The following is a 16951-nucleotide window of genomic DNA, read 5'->3' on the forward strand; positions in this document are numbered from 1 at the left end:
GGGGCTTTCCTCTGCTGGAGCACGCGCCAGCCGGCAGCCAGGTCCCGGCCGTAGACTCAGAGCAGCCAGGAACCTGCAACCCTTCAAGGGAAGGCAAAAGTGCCTGGCCTGCTGCGCAAGGGGTTAAACACCTAAGTTAGAGCAGGAGTCTGGCGTTCCAGACTGGGTCTAAGTTTGCTGCTCCCCGAGTCTCAGCGGGCCTGAAACAGGTCCAACACCCACTTGGGGAAAGCCCTTCTGAGCCTGCAGCCTCCCTGCACCACCTACATCTCTGGAGCTCCCCGGAGCGTCCTGGGCGGCGAGACACAGGAGCCAGGAGGGGCGAGAGAGAACGGTCATTTCCACGCTTTATTGCAAAGAGCACGTGGCGTTGTTAACAAACATGGGAGGTGCCACGAGAACATCACACGACCCCCTTCTTCCCCCACTCCGTGACAGGTGGCAGCCTGCGCAGATTTCCTTCGGGTAGGAAAGGGTTGTTTAACAGTCTAAAAAACCCAGCAACACCGGCCCCTCCCTCCAAAAGCAGTAAGAAAACTCACAAAAAATAGAAAACGGACTTGGCTTTCAGGGAAAAAAAAGACTTCCCTTGCCAGGTGCAACACTAGCAGCCCACAGAAACGAGCCAGGAGGTTCGTTCCAGAAGGCTTCCCTGCCTTTCCCCGTCGTGTTTTCACAGGATTAAAGCCCAAAACCAGTACTCAGATGTGGTGTTGCATGAGGAAACTGAGCAGAACCAATGCACTTCGCCCTAGGAGCCGCCATGGAAAGACAGGTCAGCAAATGCGAACAGAGGGAACAAGCCCAAAGCAGAAAAAGAACTGGTCTGGATCGCTCCTGGCAGTTTGGCTGAGGAAGAGGCTTCAGGGGTTTGGCTTAATAAATGGAGACGAAAAGAATGGGTGCAAACATTGCTGTGGCAGACGGCTGGCCCAGCTGCAGTAACCCCTGGGGACATTACACCCCCAGTGCTGGCTCTAGGACAGGGCTGGACCCTGCACTGAGCTAAGGGGAGAAGCGCCCACTGCCCTTGCCAGAGCCATTGTACTGGCCACATTCTCTCTGGCACCGAGGGTGGAGCGGTTTGGACCCGTGCAGCTGCTCTCCCAGCTGTTCTCCATTCTGCCCTTGCCAGGGAAGGTCTCTTAATGAAGAGACTGCACTCGCCGCTCTGTGCCCATTGCAGACGGCATCCCCTTCCCCTCTGCCCTGGGGCTGGTGCTAGCAGGGAGTCGTTGGAGCTGGCGCACCAAACACTGAATGGGCAGGCCCAGCTCTGCAGGCTCCCGCCACCGTGCCATGGTGTTCCAGGCACCATGCGCTTGGCACCGATACAGCTGCAGCAAGAGTGGTACCACCACCTCCTGGGGCCAGGGGAGTGGGAAGGGGCCGAAGCCAGGAGCTGAGACTGCACCTGCAGGTGTGCAGCTGAACCTCCCTCCTCTTTCAATTTTGGTGCTACTAAGAACTAGCCCTCCCAGTCCCAGGGGCTGATGCTTTTCCCCAGAGAATGGACAGGGGCTGAACTCCCGTTTGCCTGAGATCTGGCCATGGGGGAGGTGGGAAAACTATGTGCTCAAAACAAAGAGAAAGCTACTGCCGTGCAAATGGCTCCGGAGGACTGAACTGGGCCCCACTGTCATCAGCAAACAAAATGCTGCTCGAACGGACACAGAAGCGTCCAGGATCCACATCCTTCTGGCCTGCTCTAGGCAGCGCAGAGCTGTGCGCAGAAGGTGGAGGATCCGTGCCGCCTTCTGGCAGCTGTTTGCACCCAGCGGCAGCAGTTATCAGGAGCCGAGCTATGCACAGGGACTAGAAACGCTAGCGCTACAGGGGACCGGCCCGAGATTACCCTCATGCTCGAGAGCGCCGGCACCGCGTCCCCACTCTGTAATGGCTCCTTACGGAGTCCTCGCAGCGCAACGTCCTAGAGACAAGAAACAACCTGCAGAGGAGAAGAGAAGAGGGAAGAGGAGAAGAAATAGAAGGCAGCTTTCAGTGACCCTGAGTGCAGGAGAAAGGTGCCAGAAGGGCAGCCAGGGAGAGCACCGGCTTGGTGGATGCGGAGCCCAGCTCGCCACGCCACCTCTGCTCCTCTGCCCCGCACTGCAGGGAGCCAGGGGACCGCCGGCGCGGTAGTTCTGTTCCGGCGCCACGCGAGAATCCCCTTGTTTCGGGCTCGCGAGGAGGCTCTTGGGAGGAGTGGTGATGGCGCCCGCAACAGACGGAGCAGTGCAGAACCGGCCTCTGTGGCCCGGCAGCTCAGTCGGCCTTCCTGCCCAGTCTCTTAAAGACGCTCACGGTGCCTGCGCTGTCCATCTGAGCACTGTGCAGCTCGCTGGTGCTGCTTACCTTGGTGCTGCCCACAGTCCTCTTTATAGTGACCCGGAACGCTGGCTCGGGCCTGCTCCGGGTGCTGGTGACGCTGCTGTCCTGGGCCGCGGCCGGTGGGGCCGTCCCGAGTCTCTGGGCCATGCCGCCTTTGGAGCCCACCTCGGGCTTCCTCTCTTTGGCTGCTGTGGTGCCAGTGCTCTTGCCTCCCAGGCGCCGGATGGTGGTCACGGTCGGTTTGGGCTTTGAGCTGGTGGCCTTGGCTTTGACTGTGATGCCCGGCTTGGTGCTCTCCTTGCGGAGGGGCTTGGCGCGCTTCTTGAGGACACCGGCGTATTGCAGCACGGAGCAGTCATCGTCGCTCTCGCCCGCCTTGTCCTTGTCTGCCTCCAGTGTGTCTCCCAGCCGGCTGAACACCCCAGTGGGCTGTAGGACAGCAACGAGCAGGCATCAGGGGATGGCCGAGGGGCAGGTCCCTGCCCCGCAGTGGACATGGGAGCTTGCCCCACTTCCACAGTGTAGGAGCAATCGCGCTGGGATTGACCACAGAGCAGCTGACACACTCTCAGCTCACCCGGTGTTTAAACCCGATAACCCAACTGCCTGTGCTCCTACTAGACAATCCGGGACCCTGCCCCTGGCCCTTCCCTGCTGTGCCTCAGTTTCCCCTGTAACGTGAGGGTAATGAAGGGCCTGAGGTGGGAGAGCATGCCTCCCTGCTTGTTCTTGGCTGTGTCTGATGTCACTGGCAATCCTGCCCTCACCTTGCTTCCTGTAGTGGTGTCTGCCTTCATCTCGGCCCCCAGCCGGTCAAACACGGACGTTCGCTGGAGCCCTGGCAGCAATGAAAGCAAGACCCGGAGTCATCGCACTTTCTTGAACCAGGGAACAGGGGGGAGGGGGTCACAAAAGCCACATGGGGCAACTCCCCAGACGTGGGCAGCATTTGGCACCCATGCAGCCCCACCCAGGGTACGTCTCATGCCACATGGAGGAGGGCTGGAAAGGGCTGCCCTCAGCCCAGCCCAGTGTTGAAATCCTGAGAGGATGGTGCTAAACCCTCCCGCACGAAGGAGAAACCTGCCTTCAGTGCAGTGCTCAAAGCACCCCCCTGCTCTCGAAGAACCAAACAGCACAGAGAGAACTGGGGCCTGCTCTACACACTGCACTGGTATCACTGGAGGTGAATCACAGGGTAGAAAGGACCAAGCTGGACGAGTCCACCAGCTGAGCAACTCTGGGGGGACAGTCTTCTGGCCCGTTCCCATAGGGTTGCTCCGGCCCTGCGCCCGGTACCTTTGGCCGCCTGCTGCTCCAGAATCTTCTTTGTCCGCGGCGTGGTACCCTTGGGCATGCTGATGACATATTTCCCCTCCATCTCGGCCGTGACGCATCGCCTCTTCACCGGGACAGCTGGACTCTCAGCTGCGGCTTCACATGAGACTGGGAGCCCAAAGAAAGAGAGAAGTGAGCTGCGGCTCCCTCCAGCTTCCCGCTGGCACTGCCCCGTGCTCTGAAAGCTAGCACTGACAGGCTTTCAACTACCCCAGGAAAGCACAGATTTGGGGGCTGATGCCTTCAAAAAGGATTTAACCACCCGCAGCCCCGAAGCCCCACTCGTTGCTCTCTGCAAGCCTGGGGAGCATAGCAGCAGTGCTACAAGCCAGCTCCTAATGAAGAGGAGCATATGCACTGCATGTGCCCGAGCTCCCTGCTGCACCCTCCCCACACCTGCTTTGGCGTTGTTCTTCGCTGCCAGCTTGTTGGACACAGTCACAGAGATCTTGGACGTGCTGGCGGTGTCAGGGCGTCGCACAGGGGTCAAAGGCGGTGAATCCCTGCTTAAGCTGTTCGCAATCATTCGAGTGGCAGCTGGAAGGGAAAGGAGAGCAGCAGGTGGGGGGGGGGGCAGGGCTCACTGCAGGCACTTCATAGCACGACTGCAGCCAAGCTAGGGGTGGAGGGGGGAGGGAAGGGGGGTCCCTGGCACTGGGTAGCGCCATCGCTGCCTGGGCCCCATATGCCACTAGCTCAGGGACCATGAGGTTAAAGGCGAGCCCAGCAGAAGGGCCCCGGATAGCTCCCTACCACTACGCAGCAGAGCAGCCTGGGGGAAACGCCCCCTTGCCAACCTGGCTCAGCCTGGGCAGCACGGTCACCCACGGGGCCGAAGAGCAAAGTCGCTGGGTCCCCAGCTCCATTCTATAGGCTAGGTCCAGCCCCTGGCTCCCAGCACAGCGGACGTGGGACCTCAGTCATGACGGGGAAAGAGGTAAGCAGCAGAGCCTAAAACGGGGTGCTAATGCTACGACCTGCCCTTACCGCTGTTGGCACTTCGGCGCAACTCCGACTGCATGCTGGGCGGGGTGGAGCCCAGGGTCTCCGTCGCGGCCTTGCACACCTCCTGGGGGAACAGCAGCCGTTTGTCACTGAGCCGAGTGCGGGGCTCCAGACGGTGCCTGCACGAGCCTGACAGTGAACATGCACAGTACTGGGGCCGCACCCATCCAGTGGACTCAGCTCAGGGCTACCCAACTGCCTGCCTTTCACTGCGCAGCTGGGCCAGAGGCACTGAGGCAGGTGGTTCCGGAAAGGCATCAATGGTCTAACAGAAGCCCCTTGGCCCACGAGTTACTAACCCCCCCAGCACTGCTCGTTTCTCCCTCACCTCTCTCCAGAGCGGCAGTAACCAAGGATAGAGTGGGCGCTGGCCACATAAAGCAAGTGCAACTCAGGACCAGCCCCCCCCCCCCCCCGACCACACACACAATGCAACACACCTGCCGGTAAACCACCTTGGCGTGCTTGAGGATGGCGATGACATCCCCCACGACAGTGATGCCCAGCTCGTTCATGATCTCCTTGTTCAGGTCCAGCAGCATGTTCTTCTGGATCCTGCCGGGAGAAGCAACAGCGCAGCCGGGTCACCCGCCAGGTGTGAGAGTCCCACACAGGTGACACTGCCTGGCACTAGACAACCTCGGGGGAGCTGTGCCTCTCCAAGGCAGCAGGACATGGGCAGCTGCTGAACCGGGCAGCTGCAGCACTGCAGAACAAGGGAAGGGAAGGACCTTGGAGCCAATTAACGAGCAATGCCACTGGGAGAATGCACCCTTCTCTGAAAGATATTAGGGGATCTGCCGGGGTGAAAAGCCCTGCACTCAACTTTGCCTGGCAGAGAATCAGGTGTCCTCCCAAGGGGCTAATCGGGGAGCCCTGCTGGAAGCGGGGAGACAGGTCTACCCCCTCCCAGCAGAAGGAGCTCAGGCATGCCCTGCTACCCCTACAGATTAGAATGGCTCAGAGCCAGGAGAGGCTCCAAGCTGGTCCCCAGCCACCGGAGAGGAACCGCCTCCCAGTTCAAGCGATCGTTAGTGCTCATCACGCACACGGCTCCAGGCACCCGAAACACAACATCTCCCCAGTACCTCCTCTACCATGCGGGAGTGGGGGAGACGCATGAAAGAGTCTGCGACCCAGATGGGACTTGTACGTTAGCGTCTTCTTTGCTGACACAAATCAGGCGGGGGTGAGGGGTGGGGGGCAGGGAACAGGGCCCCGCGTTTAACTCGGCAGCTCTGCACGGACCTGAACTCTCGTGTCCCACCCGGGACCAAGACCTGCTGCCTCGGCCTTGCTGCCGCCTCACCTGTTGTCCACAAACGTCACCGCGTAGTTGACAGCCGGGCCCGGGGGGATCCCCGCTTCCTTGAAGAACTGAATCCACTCCGAGGTAGCTGGAAGGGGTGAGACACAAAGCGATGAGGGGACGGATCGAAAGCAGCTGCTGGGAAGTGCCGAGGGGATGGGACCAGGCACCTGGCTGGCACGTCCCCCCCCCCCCGAACGCGCTAAATCCACGGTAGCGTCGAGGGTCACGATGCAACGGGTGCAAACAAGGCATCGCTTGCAACCCGCCCTGCCCCTCGCAGAGCCGCCTCGCAAGGCAGGACGGCCAGGCTGAGAGCGCGGGATGGGTCCAGATGGAGCCGCCGCTCTATTTCGGGATATCCCAGCCCTCGGCTCCTCGCGTCCCTTGGCCCCTTTCCTGCGGCCGGAGCGGAGACGGCCGGCCCCGCATTCCAGGCGCGCGCAGCTGTCGCCGTGCGTCCAGCCGGCTCGCTGCCGCACTGGGGATGCGCCGCAAATAACCCCCGACAGCACCCGCCCCTGCAGCTCCTTCCTCCGCCCCCCCTCCCCCCGGCTGCCACTTACCTGCCGTCTCGACTTACCCCCCACCCCCCCCGCCCCGCGCCTCCCGGCCCCGGAACGGCACTCACCCATGGTGACCGACGCCATCGCGGGCACCCGAGCGCCCGCGGCGAGGCCCGGCGACCGCCTCCGACAAACCCGGCGGCGAAGCGCCGCGCCGCGAAGGCCGCCGGGCGTCAGGAGTGACGCGGCCGGCGGGATGCCGACGCTGGGGGTCACGCAACGAGAATAGCTCGTTAGCGATGCTCGGCCCGGGACGGAAAGCGACGCGGGCTGGGGGGGATGCGGGCTGCGACGAGCGCCGGGCGGGGGGGCTTATCGCCGGGGAGACGTTTACGGGCATTTCGGGGATGAGGGGCCGGCGGCTGCGATTTGCCTGCGGCTTTCACCCCGGCCCCCCCCGGGCCGTGCTTGCGGGCGGCTGCCGGGCAAGGGGGGGGGCTCCAGACCGGCGCCCGGGACAAGCAGGGCCCCTCCCCGAGCCCCGCGGGCACCTTCGGGGCCCCCGGCGCCCCCAGCCTCCTATGCAGCCCCTCCCTCCCTCCATTCACCCCGCACCCCCCACAGCTCCCCCAACCGTCTCCAGCGCAGCCCCCCCCCATGGTCCCAGAGCCCCTCCCTATGGCCCCCACAATCCCCAGAGCCCCCCCCGTGTCAGCCCCTCCCCAAAACCTCCTTTTCCCTGCACCACTCCCTCCCCATAGCCCCCCACACCCCAAAACCTGTCTCCCTGCACCACCCCCCCCAACACCGCAGAGCCCCCCCCCCTCCCCATGACACCCCCACCCCGGTCCCGGTCCCAGCGCGAAACCTCCCTCTCCCCGTACCAGCCCCTCCCCCCACGCTCACCCGCCATCCCCGCCGCCCCCGAGCCAAGCCGGGCCGGTCCAACCGGAAATGCCGGCCAGCGAGAGCAGGAAGTGACGGCGCCGCCCGTCGCGCGGCGAGCCGCCTCTAGGCTGCGGAACCATAGAGAGCTTGGGCGGACTCTTCCCCCCCACTCCCTCCTCGGGAGAAGGGGGAGCCGCTGTGAACCATTGCGCATGCGCGAGGCGGGCGGCGCCCCTTACCGGACATCGCTGAGTGGCGCAGCGCGGACGCCTGCGTTCTATGCCCGGCGGGGGGGGGGGGTCTAGTGGTTAGAGCAGGGGGGTCCGCGTCAGATGGGGGGAGTGGGGGCTAGTGGTTAGGGGGGTCTGTGTCAGATGGGGGAAGTGGGGGCCAGCGGTTACAGCAGGGGGAGTGGGGGCTAGTGGTTAGATCAGGGGGAGTGGGGGCTAGTGGTTAGATCAGGGGGAGTGGGGGCTAGTGGTTAGAGCAGGGGGAGTGGGGGCTAGTGGTTAGAGCAGGGGGGTCTGTGTCAGATGGGGGAAGTAGGGGCTAGTGGTTAGAGCAGGGGAGTGGGGGCTAGTGGTTAGAGCAGGGGGGTCTGTGTCAGATGGGGGAAGTAGGGGCTAGTGGTTAGAGCCACACATCCTCCGGCGTGCCCCCGGCCCTGGCTCCGGCCCCGCAGGCAGCACCCGGGGGCTGCGGGTCCCCACGCCCACGGGGCACGCGTGGGGCACCACGCGGGCTGGGTCCCAGCCGCAGGGTCCGTCCGCGTCGCCCCCCAGCCTGCGGCCAGGACGCCGTTTGCCCCGCGTGGGGTGAAAGCGGGGAGCCGGCGGAGGCAGCGGAGAGTTCAGCCCGATCCACCCGGGGGCTGGGCCCGTGCTGGGGGAAGGGGCATCGGGGGGTGCAGGGCACGGCCTCGGGGTCACCACGTCCTGGACCCTCCGTGGCTGCGAGGGGCAGCGGGACGGGGGAAACCCTGCTCAGACCCCGTCCCTCTCCCGTCCGGCGCCGCTCTCTGCCACCCTGGCACCCGGGGACTGGGCAGGATGGAGCCAATTCAGGGCAGCTCTGATACCCATGTACCAGGGGCCAGGGTGGGAGGCCGAGGAGGGGACCCCGATGCCCACAGGGGACCTGCCCCCCTCCAGCAACGAATGCCCTGGTGCCCGACAGCCGGCAGCCCCGTGCGCCGTGCAGAGCCGAGCGCGGCACAAAGCCAGGCGTGAGCCCCAGGCAGCGGAGGCATGCGGCAGTAGCTCCACCTCGGGGCGGGCGAGGGCTGGAGTCTCCTCCCCGCCGCTCCCCGCCGTTGTTGTGCTGGATCTGCCTCTGGCCCAGGTGGACAGACCCAGCCGGACCCCGCGGGTAGGTGCAGGGGGGCCGCAGGGCCTGGACCGGCCCCCGCGCCCATCCAGCTGCTGCCAGCTGTGCGGGGCGGGGAGCAGGCACCAGCTGCCGGTGCTTTGTGGAGGCCGAGCCGAGCTGGGGGCAACAGGCTCAGCCCCTGCCCTGCACCCCCGGGGCACTGCTGGGCAGGGGGGCAGCACCATGCCCCATCCTGCCCACAGGACCCCCAGGATCGCCCCGTGCCCCGTGTCCTCTGCGGGGCACCGACACGGGCGGGAGGGCTCCATTGTCCCGACAAATCGGAACAAAACCAGTCGCGTCCCCGGGAAAGGGGTGCGGAGCTCGGGGCGGGGAACCGGGGCTGGCGCAGGGCCCAGGACGCTGAGTGCTGGCTTCCCCGGGACGCTGAGCACCGGCTTCTCTGGAGGCTGCATGTATGCCCCCTGCTTCCCCCAGGACCGAGGGGTGTCTAAGAAGGGGACGGGGTCCGTGCCTGGTTGTGCCCCGCACCGGGGCCAAGGCTCCAGCCGCAGGGGCCACGATCCTGCTGAACGACTGCACTTGCTGAGCAAGTCATGCCAAGAAACCGGCTCTGCAGGATCGGGGCGCGCAGGGCAGGAGGCACCGGGGCAGGGAGGGCGCAGCCCGGGCAGGGCCAGGACTCGCAGCCCAGCGCCCTGCGGAGCTCAGCTGCTAGATGAGGAGGGGGGTCAGCTTGGCACAGGGGGCCCTGAGAGTGCCCTGATCCCTTCCCCCGGGCCCCATGCCAGCTGCCCTGTGCCCAGCTGACCCACTCCCAGCCGGGCTCCGAGGGAGCAGAGGGGGTGAGACCCCACAGCGGTGCCAGCCCCGCGGCGGGGGTGCATTGGCAGTGCTGCCGCATCCCCAGCCTGCACGGGCGGGTGTCTCGTGCCTTGAAAAAGCAGAAGAGCCCGGATCCCATTTTGCAAGCTCACCACAAATTGCACGGACTCAGCACGGGGCCCAACCATTATTCAGTATCTCCATGGTTTGTGGGGGTCAGACCCAGAACCCGTGACCTGCAGCCGGGGGCAGAGGAGGAAACCACTGCACCCCAGAGCTCCCCCAGGGCTGGGCCTTCCCTGCAGCCGCTCCGTGCCTCAGTTTCCTCCGGCTACTGCGTGTGGACAAGGTGCACTGGGCACCTCCCTGCAGCCACGGGATGGTCTCCCCGCCGGTCTCCAGGCCCCTGGCACTGACAGGACCAAGCGCCCATCAGCCATGAGAGACCCATGGCTTTTCTCCTCCTCTGGGTCCTTCCAGGTCAGCTGCGAGATCCCTGGCCCAGGACCCGCCAGCACCATGAAGCCCTACGTGACCTACAAGCAGGTATGGCCCCAAGGGAGCTGAGCCCCACAACTCTCCCGCTGGCCCCAATCCTGGCATCAGAGGCCCCAATTTTGGCTTTGGGGGTCTCCACAAGAGCCCTGCCCCTGCCAGGGGGAGGGGGAGGAATTTTCCCACCCTCGTGACAGGGCTTGTACTTGTGCTCAAGGGTGCAAAATGCTGAACCCGGGGCTTGGACACAGGGCCGTGTTGCCCCCCAGCCCAGGCCAGGGGAAGGGGTTCAATCCCACTGCTGGGGAGGCGGTGTCTGGGCACCTCACTAGCTTGGGAAGTGCCAAGGGGGGTTGTTAGCTATTAACCATTAGCCATTACCAGTTAACCATTAGCCATTAACTGGTAGCCGCTAGCCATTAGCTGTTAGCCATTAGCCGGCGGGCAGAAGCCGGCAGCTGCCTTCTCCATGCCCAGGCTGCTTTACAAGGCAGAGCTCCTGGGTCCTCGTGGGGTGCAGGGCGCAGCCCTGAGCTCAGTCACCCTTGCCCGGAGCCGGCGATGCTGGTGCCCTGGGCACCCACAGGTCTGGTTCCCCCCCAGCTGAACCCGCTGGACAAGCCGGAGGAGCAGCTGCCACCGGAGCAGGGGACCCTGCCTGCCCACAAGGTATGTCGCCCGGGGGGACTGGATGCCCGATCAACAGGTGCCTGGAGATGTCCACCTGGGCTGGGGCCTGGAGAGCCCCCACGTGCCCGCGATTGGGTCGGGGTGCCTGGGGCTGTCACTGAGCTGGCTGTGTCCCCTTCCCCGCAGCGTGCCTGCTGGGCCGTGCTGGCTACCGTGCTGGCCGCCATGCTCCTGGCCGCGCTGTTCACCTACCCCCTGGTCTTCCTGGCTGGCTCCACACCGTCGCGGCAAGACAGAGTCCAGCAGGCCCCCGGTGACGCGTGCACCGACCCATGCCGGTAAGCAACGGGCAGTTCTTGGACCCCCCAGCCCATGCCCAGCGCGGGCACCACCGGAGATGCTGATAGGGCTGTCCCTGCCAGGATCACGCTGGTCGAGAGCATCCCCGAGGGGCTGACGTACAGCAGTGCCGTGCCCTCCCACCCCTCCACCTTCCAGACCTGGCTGGAGCTGATTGGGGGTGCACAGAGCAGCCTGGACATCGCCTCCTTCTACTGGACCCTGACCAACGCCGACTCGCACACACGGGAGCCCTCGGCCCAGCAGGTGAGTGGGGGACGGGACCCCACCCCGGCCTGGAGCTCGGACTGATGCCCCACGGAGCTTGCACGTGCCACGGCCCCAGGGAGGGGTGGTGCTGGCCTCAAGACCGGCTTTGGTGGCTGACGGAGGCTTTCGACACAGGGTGAGCAGATCCTGGCCGAGCTGACGCAGCTGCCCCAGCGCGGGGTGGCCGTGCGGGTGGCCGTCAGCACCCCCAAAGCCAAGCAGCCCTTGGATGACCTGGAGGCGCTGGAGCGAAGTGGTGAGGACCCGCAGCCCCACGTGTGCCTGAGCGTGTGCATGAACCTGTGTGTGTGTGCGTGCGCATCTGTGCCTGCATCTGCACGCATGTGTAAACATCTGTGCATGTGCACGGATGTGAGTGCGCCTCTGTGTGTACATGTCTGTGTGTGTGCATAGCTGAGTGTATGTGTACATGTGTGGGCACAGCTGTGCATGTGTGCATACCTCTGAGTACATGTCCTCATGCACATCTGTGCATGCATGTACCTGCACACATGCATTCTGTGTGTCGGGGGGTGTGCACAGCTGTGCATGTGTCTATATGTGTACATGTGTGCACACAGCTGTGCATTCATGTATGTGTGGCACATTTCTGCATGCACGTACATGTGCATGCGCATTTGTGTCCATGTACGTGTGCCCATCTGTGCATGCATGGGTATGTGCACATCTTTGCATGTACATGCATGGACACATCTGTGCATGCATGTACATGTCTCTGCATTTGTGTACGTGTGTGTACATGTGTGTGTACATGTGCACATTTGTGTGGATGTGCACACATCTCGGTGTGCGTGTCCATGTGTGGGCACGTGTGCGCATGCACGTGCAACTCTGTGCTGTCTGTCGCCGCCCAGGCGCCGCGGTGCGCAAGGTGGACATGCCTCGGCTCACCAAGGGCGTGCTGCACACCAAGTTCTGGGTGGTCGACGGCACACACATCTACCTGGGCAGTGCCAACATGGACTGGCGGTCACTCACTCAGGTACCCAGGATGAGGTGGGGTCACTCAAGGCATGACTCGGAGCCAGTGTGGGGCGTGGGGGGAGCATCCTGCTGCCCCTGACAGGTGCCCATGCCCCCCACCCCAGGTGAAGGAGCTGGGTGCAGCCGTCTACAACTGCAGCTGCTTGGCCCGGGACCTGGGCAAGGTGTTCGAGGCCTACTGGGCCTTGGGGGTGCCCAACGCCACCATCCCGGAGCCGTGGCCCGACAGCTACTCCACCATCTACAATGCCGAGACGCCGCTCCAGCTGCAGCTCAATGGCACACCAGCTAGCGTCTACCTCTCCGTGAGTGGGGGGCCTGGGAGGGCCTGAAGGGAGGGGGTTAATGCCCCCCCAACCCCAGCCTTGACCCCCTCCCCTGTTCTGTGCCACCCCCACCCAGAGCTCGCCTCCAGCTCTGTGCGCCCGTGGCCGGACCGAGGACCTGCGGGCGCTGCTCACCGTCATCGACACTGCCACGGACTTCGTGCACATCGCCGTGATGAGCTACCTGCCCACCATGGAGTTCTCCCGGCCCAAGAGGTGATGCTGAGAGCTGCTGGGCGGAGGACAGTCCTGCACGGGCCTCCGGACTCCTGGGCTCCCTGGCTTGGCCTGCACTGTCCCGGGGGCTGTTGGGGAGGGGGCACCACGGGCAGGGGCAGGTCTCCCCCGTGCCATCCATCCGTGTTCCCTGCCCAGAGCCCGCGGGGAAGCTAATAAAGCTGGGTGGGATGCCAGAGAAGAGCTGGACCCCCCCGAAAGCACCCAAGTGCCCTGACCCCGCCACCCCCCTGCCCCAGGTTTTGGCCGGCCATCGACAACCACCTGCGCCGTGCCGCCTACGAGCGCGGCGTCAGCGTCCGGCTCCTGGTCAGCTGCTGGTCACACTCGAAGCCGCCCATGTTCCCCTTCCTGAAGTCCCTGGAGGCTCTGCAGGACAACAGGACGCGGTACAGCGTGGAGGTGGTGAGTCCCACCCAGGCCCACCGGCACCGGCTGGGCAGCGTTTGGGGGGGTCCCTGCACCCCAGGTGTGGCGGGCGCTGGAGGGCAGCTCCGGCGCGGCACTCAGCCCCTCACGCCGTGCTCTCCCGCCCGCTCCAGCGTATCTTTAAGGTCCCGGCGAACGAGACGCAGGCCCAGATCCCGTACGCCCGCGTGAACCACAACAAGTACATGGTGACCGAGAAGGTGGCCTATATCGGTGAGCACGGGTGGGCACGTCGGAGCCACACACGCGTCAGCGGGACACGTTGCCGGCCGCGACCCACGCTGGACCCCTCGGGGGTCCCGGCGTCGGGGCAGGGGTGACAGCGGGTCCCCTCGTAGGCACGTCCAACTGGTCGGGCGACTACTTCGTGCAGACGGCCGGCTCGGCGCTGGTGCTGGACGAGACGGGCGCGGGGGCCACGGTGCGGGCGCAGCTGCAAGCCATCTTCCAGCGCGACTGGGACTCGCCCTACAGCACCGACCTGGGCAGCCTCGCCCGCTGGGAGAGCCTGTGCCAGACCCACTAGGCACCAGCCCCGGGGTGGGGGGCACCCCCGGCCCCTCGTCCACCCGTGCTCTGCGCTGGAGGAAGGGGCTGGGGGGTGCAGAGCTGTCAGCCTGGACCCCTGGGTTTCCTCCCAGCTCCAGGGGGGGAGTGGGGGCTGGGGGGTGAGAGTGGGGTGGGGGGCTGGGTTCTGGGGGAGGTGAGTGGGGTCCGGAGGGGATAGAGCAAGGGGCTGGCAGCTCGGACACCTGGGTTTCCTGGGAGGCGAGCGGGGTTGAGGACCAGGGGCTGGGAGCCCTAGGGAAGGCAGGATGGGGCAGGACCCCCGCCGGGCTGGTCTCAGCTCTGCCCCCCATGCAGGGGCTCAGCTCCGGGCACCGACGCACCCTGTGCCGCATGCCAGACCGGGGTTGCAGAGGTGGCGCAGGAGCATGTCCACACTGAGCCAGCCACCATGGTTAATTAAAGCTCATTAAGTGCCCGGCATCTGCATCCTTTCTGTCTCCAGCCCCCCGGGCGGGCGAGACCTGCCGAGCACTGCCCATCCAACTTCAACCTAGAGCCGGGCAGAGGCCCCGACGCCCCGCGAGATCCCAGGGCACCGCGGCATTTCCACCCACGCCGCCCATCTGCCCTGCCCCGCCCCAGGCTCCTGCACAGGTCGAGGCGAGTCGTCCGGGCTGCACAAGCTGTTTATTGCCACAGCCTGGCACCGCCGTGAGTGCCCGAGCGCTGGCGTGGGGCCCGGCTGGCCGGCGGCTGGGCCGGGAGAGCCATGCCTGCCCAGAGCCAAGGGGCCGGGCGCTGCTCTGTGGCCGGAGGCTGCAAAGTGGGCAGCTTGGCACGGCCGGGCTTTACTGGTGGCTGGCGACGTGGTGCCGGTAGGGGAACATGCCCGGAGAGCCCTGCTCGGGCAGGCGGGCCTCGGGGCCCAGCCAGGCGCTGGAGCTGGGCAGCGGTGGCTCGGCCATGGCTCTCTGCAGGCGAGAAGGGGGCGGTGAGACGGAGGTGCCTCGTGCCCCAGTTGCCACCCAGTTGCCCCCAAACCGGGCAGCCCCAGGGGTCCCCCCCGAGCCCCACAGAGGGGAACCAGCCTGGCGCCGGGCCCGCCGTGGTACCTGAGCGCCAGGAGAGCGCGGCTGTTGCTTCGGGAGGCTCTGGTCATCTGCGCTGGCCGGCTCCGGGGGCACGGCGCTGCCACGGCTCCGCTCGTCCCCCGGGGAGCGCCAGCCCTCGAAGGCTGGGTCCGAGCGGGTGTGCCGAGCCGGCCGGTGGGACTTGGTGCTGCCATGCCGCAGCCCGTACTGGGCCTGGATGGGCTCCATCACTGGGGGCTCGGGGCGCGCCCGCGGGTTGGGGCAGGCGGCTCGGCACCCCTGGGTGCAGCCCAGGGCCTCGAGGGTGCCTGGCCGCGCCCCATCCCCCAGGAGCCCTGGGGGGCCCTCCATGCCCGGCTCGGCCAGGCTGAGGTCGTCCAGCTGGGTGATGGCTCCCTGCATGCCGGCGCCGCGCTCGTCGCCCGCCAGGGCCAGGCGGAGGCCGCGCAGGGCCAGCTGGCAGTAGCGGGTGCGCCCATAGCCCAGCGCCAGCTCCTGGGCGGAGATGAAGGGGTGGCGCAGCGCGGCGGCGGGCGCGATGCGCTCGTGCGAGTCCCAGGTCAGCATGCGCTGCACCAACTCCACCATGCAGCGCTGGTCCAGCGCCGCGGCCGCCGCCTCGGCCGCCCCCTCCGCCGCCGGCCCCCGGGGCACCGGCACTGCCTCCAGCTGCTCCAGCGAGCGCAGCACGTACTTGCGCCGCTCCACCGCCTTCACCCCGGCCTCCGCCGGCGCCTTGAGCTGCCACTGGCTGCCGCCCTCGGGCTGCGGCGCCCGCTTGAAGAAGAGCGGCGCCTTGCTGGCAGCGCCCAGCAGCCCACCCTTGGGCAGCCCCTGGGTCTCGCAGATGTAGCGCACCTGGTCGTACTCGCTGCCGCCCGGGTACAGCGGCCAGCCCAGGTGCAGCTCGGCCACCACGCAGCCCAGCGACCACACGTCCACCTTCTCGCAGAAGGGCAGGCCCAGCAGCACCTCGGGCGCCCGGTAGAAGCGGGACTGGATGTAGGGCTCCCGCACGTAGCGCACCTCGGGGAAGAAGCTGGCCGAGCCAAAATCGATGACCTTGACCCGGAACGGGCGGCGCGCCTGGTCCACCAGCATGATGTTCTCGGGCTTGAGGTCGGCGTGGATGACCGCCAGCTCCTTGAGCTTGGCCAGCGCCCGCAGCACCTGGGCCGTCACGGTGCGGATGTGCCGCACGGGCAGGGGCGCGAAGCCGTTCTCCTTCTGGAAGTCGAAGAGGTTCTTCTCCAGCAGCTCGAACACCAGGTAGCACTTCCCGCCCGCCTGGAAGCCCTCGTGGAACCGCACCACGTGGGCTGCCTCGGGGTCCAGCCGCCCCAGCGCCCGCAGCAGCTTCAGCTCGTTGCGCACGATGCGGTGCCGGTAGGCGTCGTCCGCCAGCACCTTGAGCGCCACCGGCTCGCCCGTGCTCAGCTTGCGGCCCTTGGCTACCTCGCCAAAGGTGCCCTTGCCCAGGATCTCCACCACCTCGTAGCGCTCGGCGCCCGACGCCAGCGTCACCATGCTGCACGCCCGCCGCGGCCGCCTGCCCCGGCGCCGGAACCGCCTGCTGGGCCACAGAGCGCCGGGTTCCGGTGTCGCCGGGCACCGGGTTCTGTCGTGGAGCTGCGCTGGGGCGGGGGGTGCCACATCTGGAGCAGCTGGAGGGTGGGTGGGCCCAAGGGGCGCCCGGGTGAGCTTGGCAGACCCCCCCCCCCAACTCGCTCACCCTCTGGATCTGTCACAGGATCGGGGCCCACGGTGTGCACGCACACAGGGGTCAAACTGCTCGGTCTCCCACCCAGTTTGGAGGGGGCGATGGGCACTTCTGATCCACTCCCTGGCTCTGGGCAACACCAGCTCGGCCCCATCGTGCCACGTGCACCCGGGCTGGTCTTTGACCTGCCCTCCAGTGCCCCAGGGGCTTTAGGAGCCTGGACCCCTGCCCCGTCCCTATGCAAAGCGCTGCCACGTGTGCCCCAAGCGGGCACAGAAACCACCGCCCGGAAAAGGGGAGGGCTGCAGCTCCAGGGCCAGTCTGGGCCATACGGGTGCTCGGCCAGGGGGCCCGGGTGATTGGGGCCC

The 16951-nt window shown here is 66.1% G+C and overlaps 3 protein-coding genes across 5 annotated transcripts; 1 reads left to right on the forward strand and 2 right to left on the reverse strand.

The window, feature by feature from the left end:
* Window positions 1-330: 330 nt before the first annotated feature.
* C15H19orf47 (chromosome 15 C19orf47 homolog) lies at window positions 331-7536 on the reverse strand. Of its 3 annotated transcripts, XM_059719140.1 has the most exons (10): window positions 7396-7536; window positions 6615-6754; window positions 5984-6071; window positions 5115-5229; window positions 4657-4738; window positions 4066-4206; window positions 3631-3777; window positions 3099-3169; window positions 2356-2760; window positions 331-1948 (listed from the first exon to the last, which is right to left on the reverse strand). In XM_059719140.1, the coding sequence occupies exons 1-10, from the start codon at window positions 7515-7517 to the stop codon at window positions 1931-1933; spliced, it is 1329 nt and encodes a 442-aa protein (XP_059575123.1). In that variant the 5' UTR covers window positions 7518-7536; the 3' UTR covers window positions 331-1930. The 3 variants fall into 3 exon arrangements, with proteins under 3 accessions (XP_059575123.1, XP_059575122.1, XP_059575124.1); XM_059719139.1 differs by having other exon boundaries at window positions 331-2760; XM_059719141.1 differs by lacking the exon at window positions 6615-6754 and having other exon boundaries at window positions 331-2760; window positions 7396-7455.
* Window positions 7537-8442: 906 nt separating this feature from the next.
* On the forward strand, window positions 8443-14250 carry PLD3 (phospholipase D family member 3). Its single transcript, XM_059718063.1, has 12 exons — window positions 8443-8745; window positions 10012-10077; window positions 10630-10695; window positions 10843-10994; window positions 11079-11262; window positions 11401-11521; window positions 12141-12268; window positions 12375-12575; window positions 12673-12812; window positions 13073-13238; window positions 13376-13475; window positions 13601-14250. The coding sequence occupies exons 1-12, from the start codon at window positions 8458-8460 to the stop codon at window positions 13786-13788; spliced, it is 1800 nt and encodes a 599-aa protein (XP_059574046.1). The 5' UTR covers window positions 8443-8457; the 3' UTR covers window positions 13789-14250.
* Window positions 14251-14620: 370 nt separating this feature from the next.
* HIPK4 (homeodomain interacting protein kinase 4) lies at window positions 14621-16640 on the reverse strand. The gene has a single exon (XM_059719021.1). It carries the CDS (start codon window positions 16388-16390, stop codon window positions 14621-14623), a length of 1770 nt encoding a protein of 589 aa, XP_059575004.1. The 5' UTR covers window positions 16391-16640.
* Window positions 16641-16951: the final 311 nt, after the last annotated feature.

This window comes from Alligator mississippiensis, chromosome 15, assembly GCF_030867095.1.
Source record: "Alligator mississippiensis isolate rAllMis1 chromosome 15, rAllMis1, whole genome shotgun sequence".
NCBI lineage: Eukaryota > Metazoa > Chordata > Crocodylia > Alligatoridae > Alligator > Alligator mississippiensis.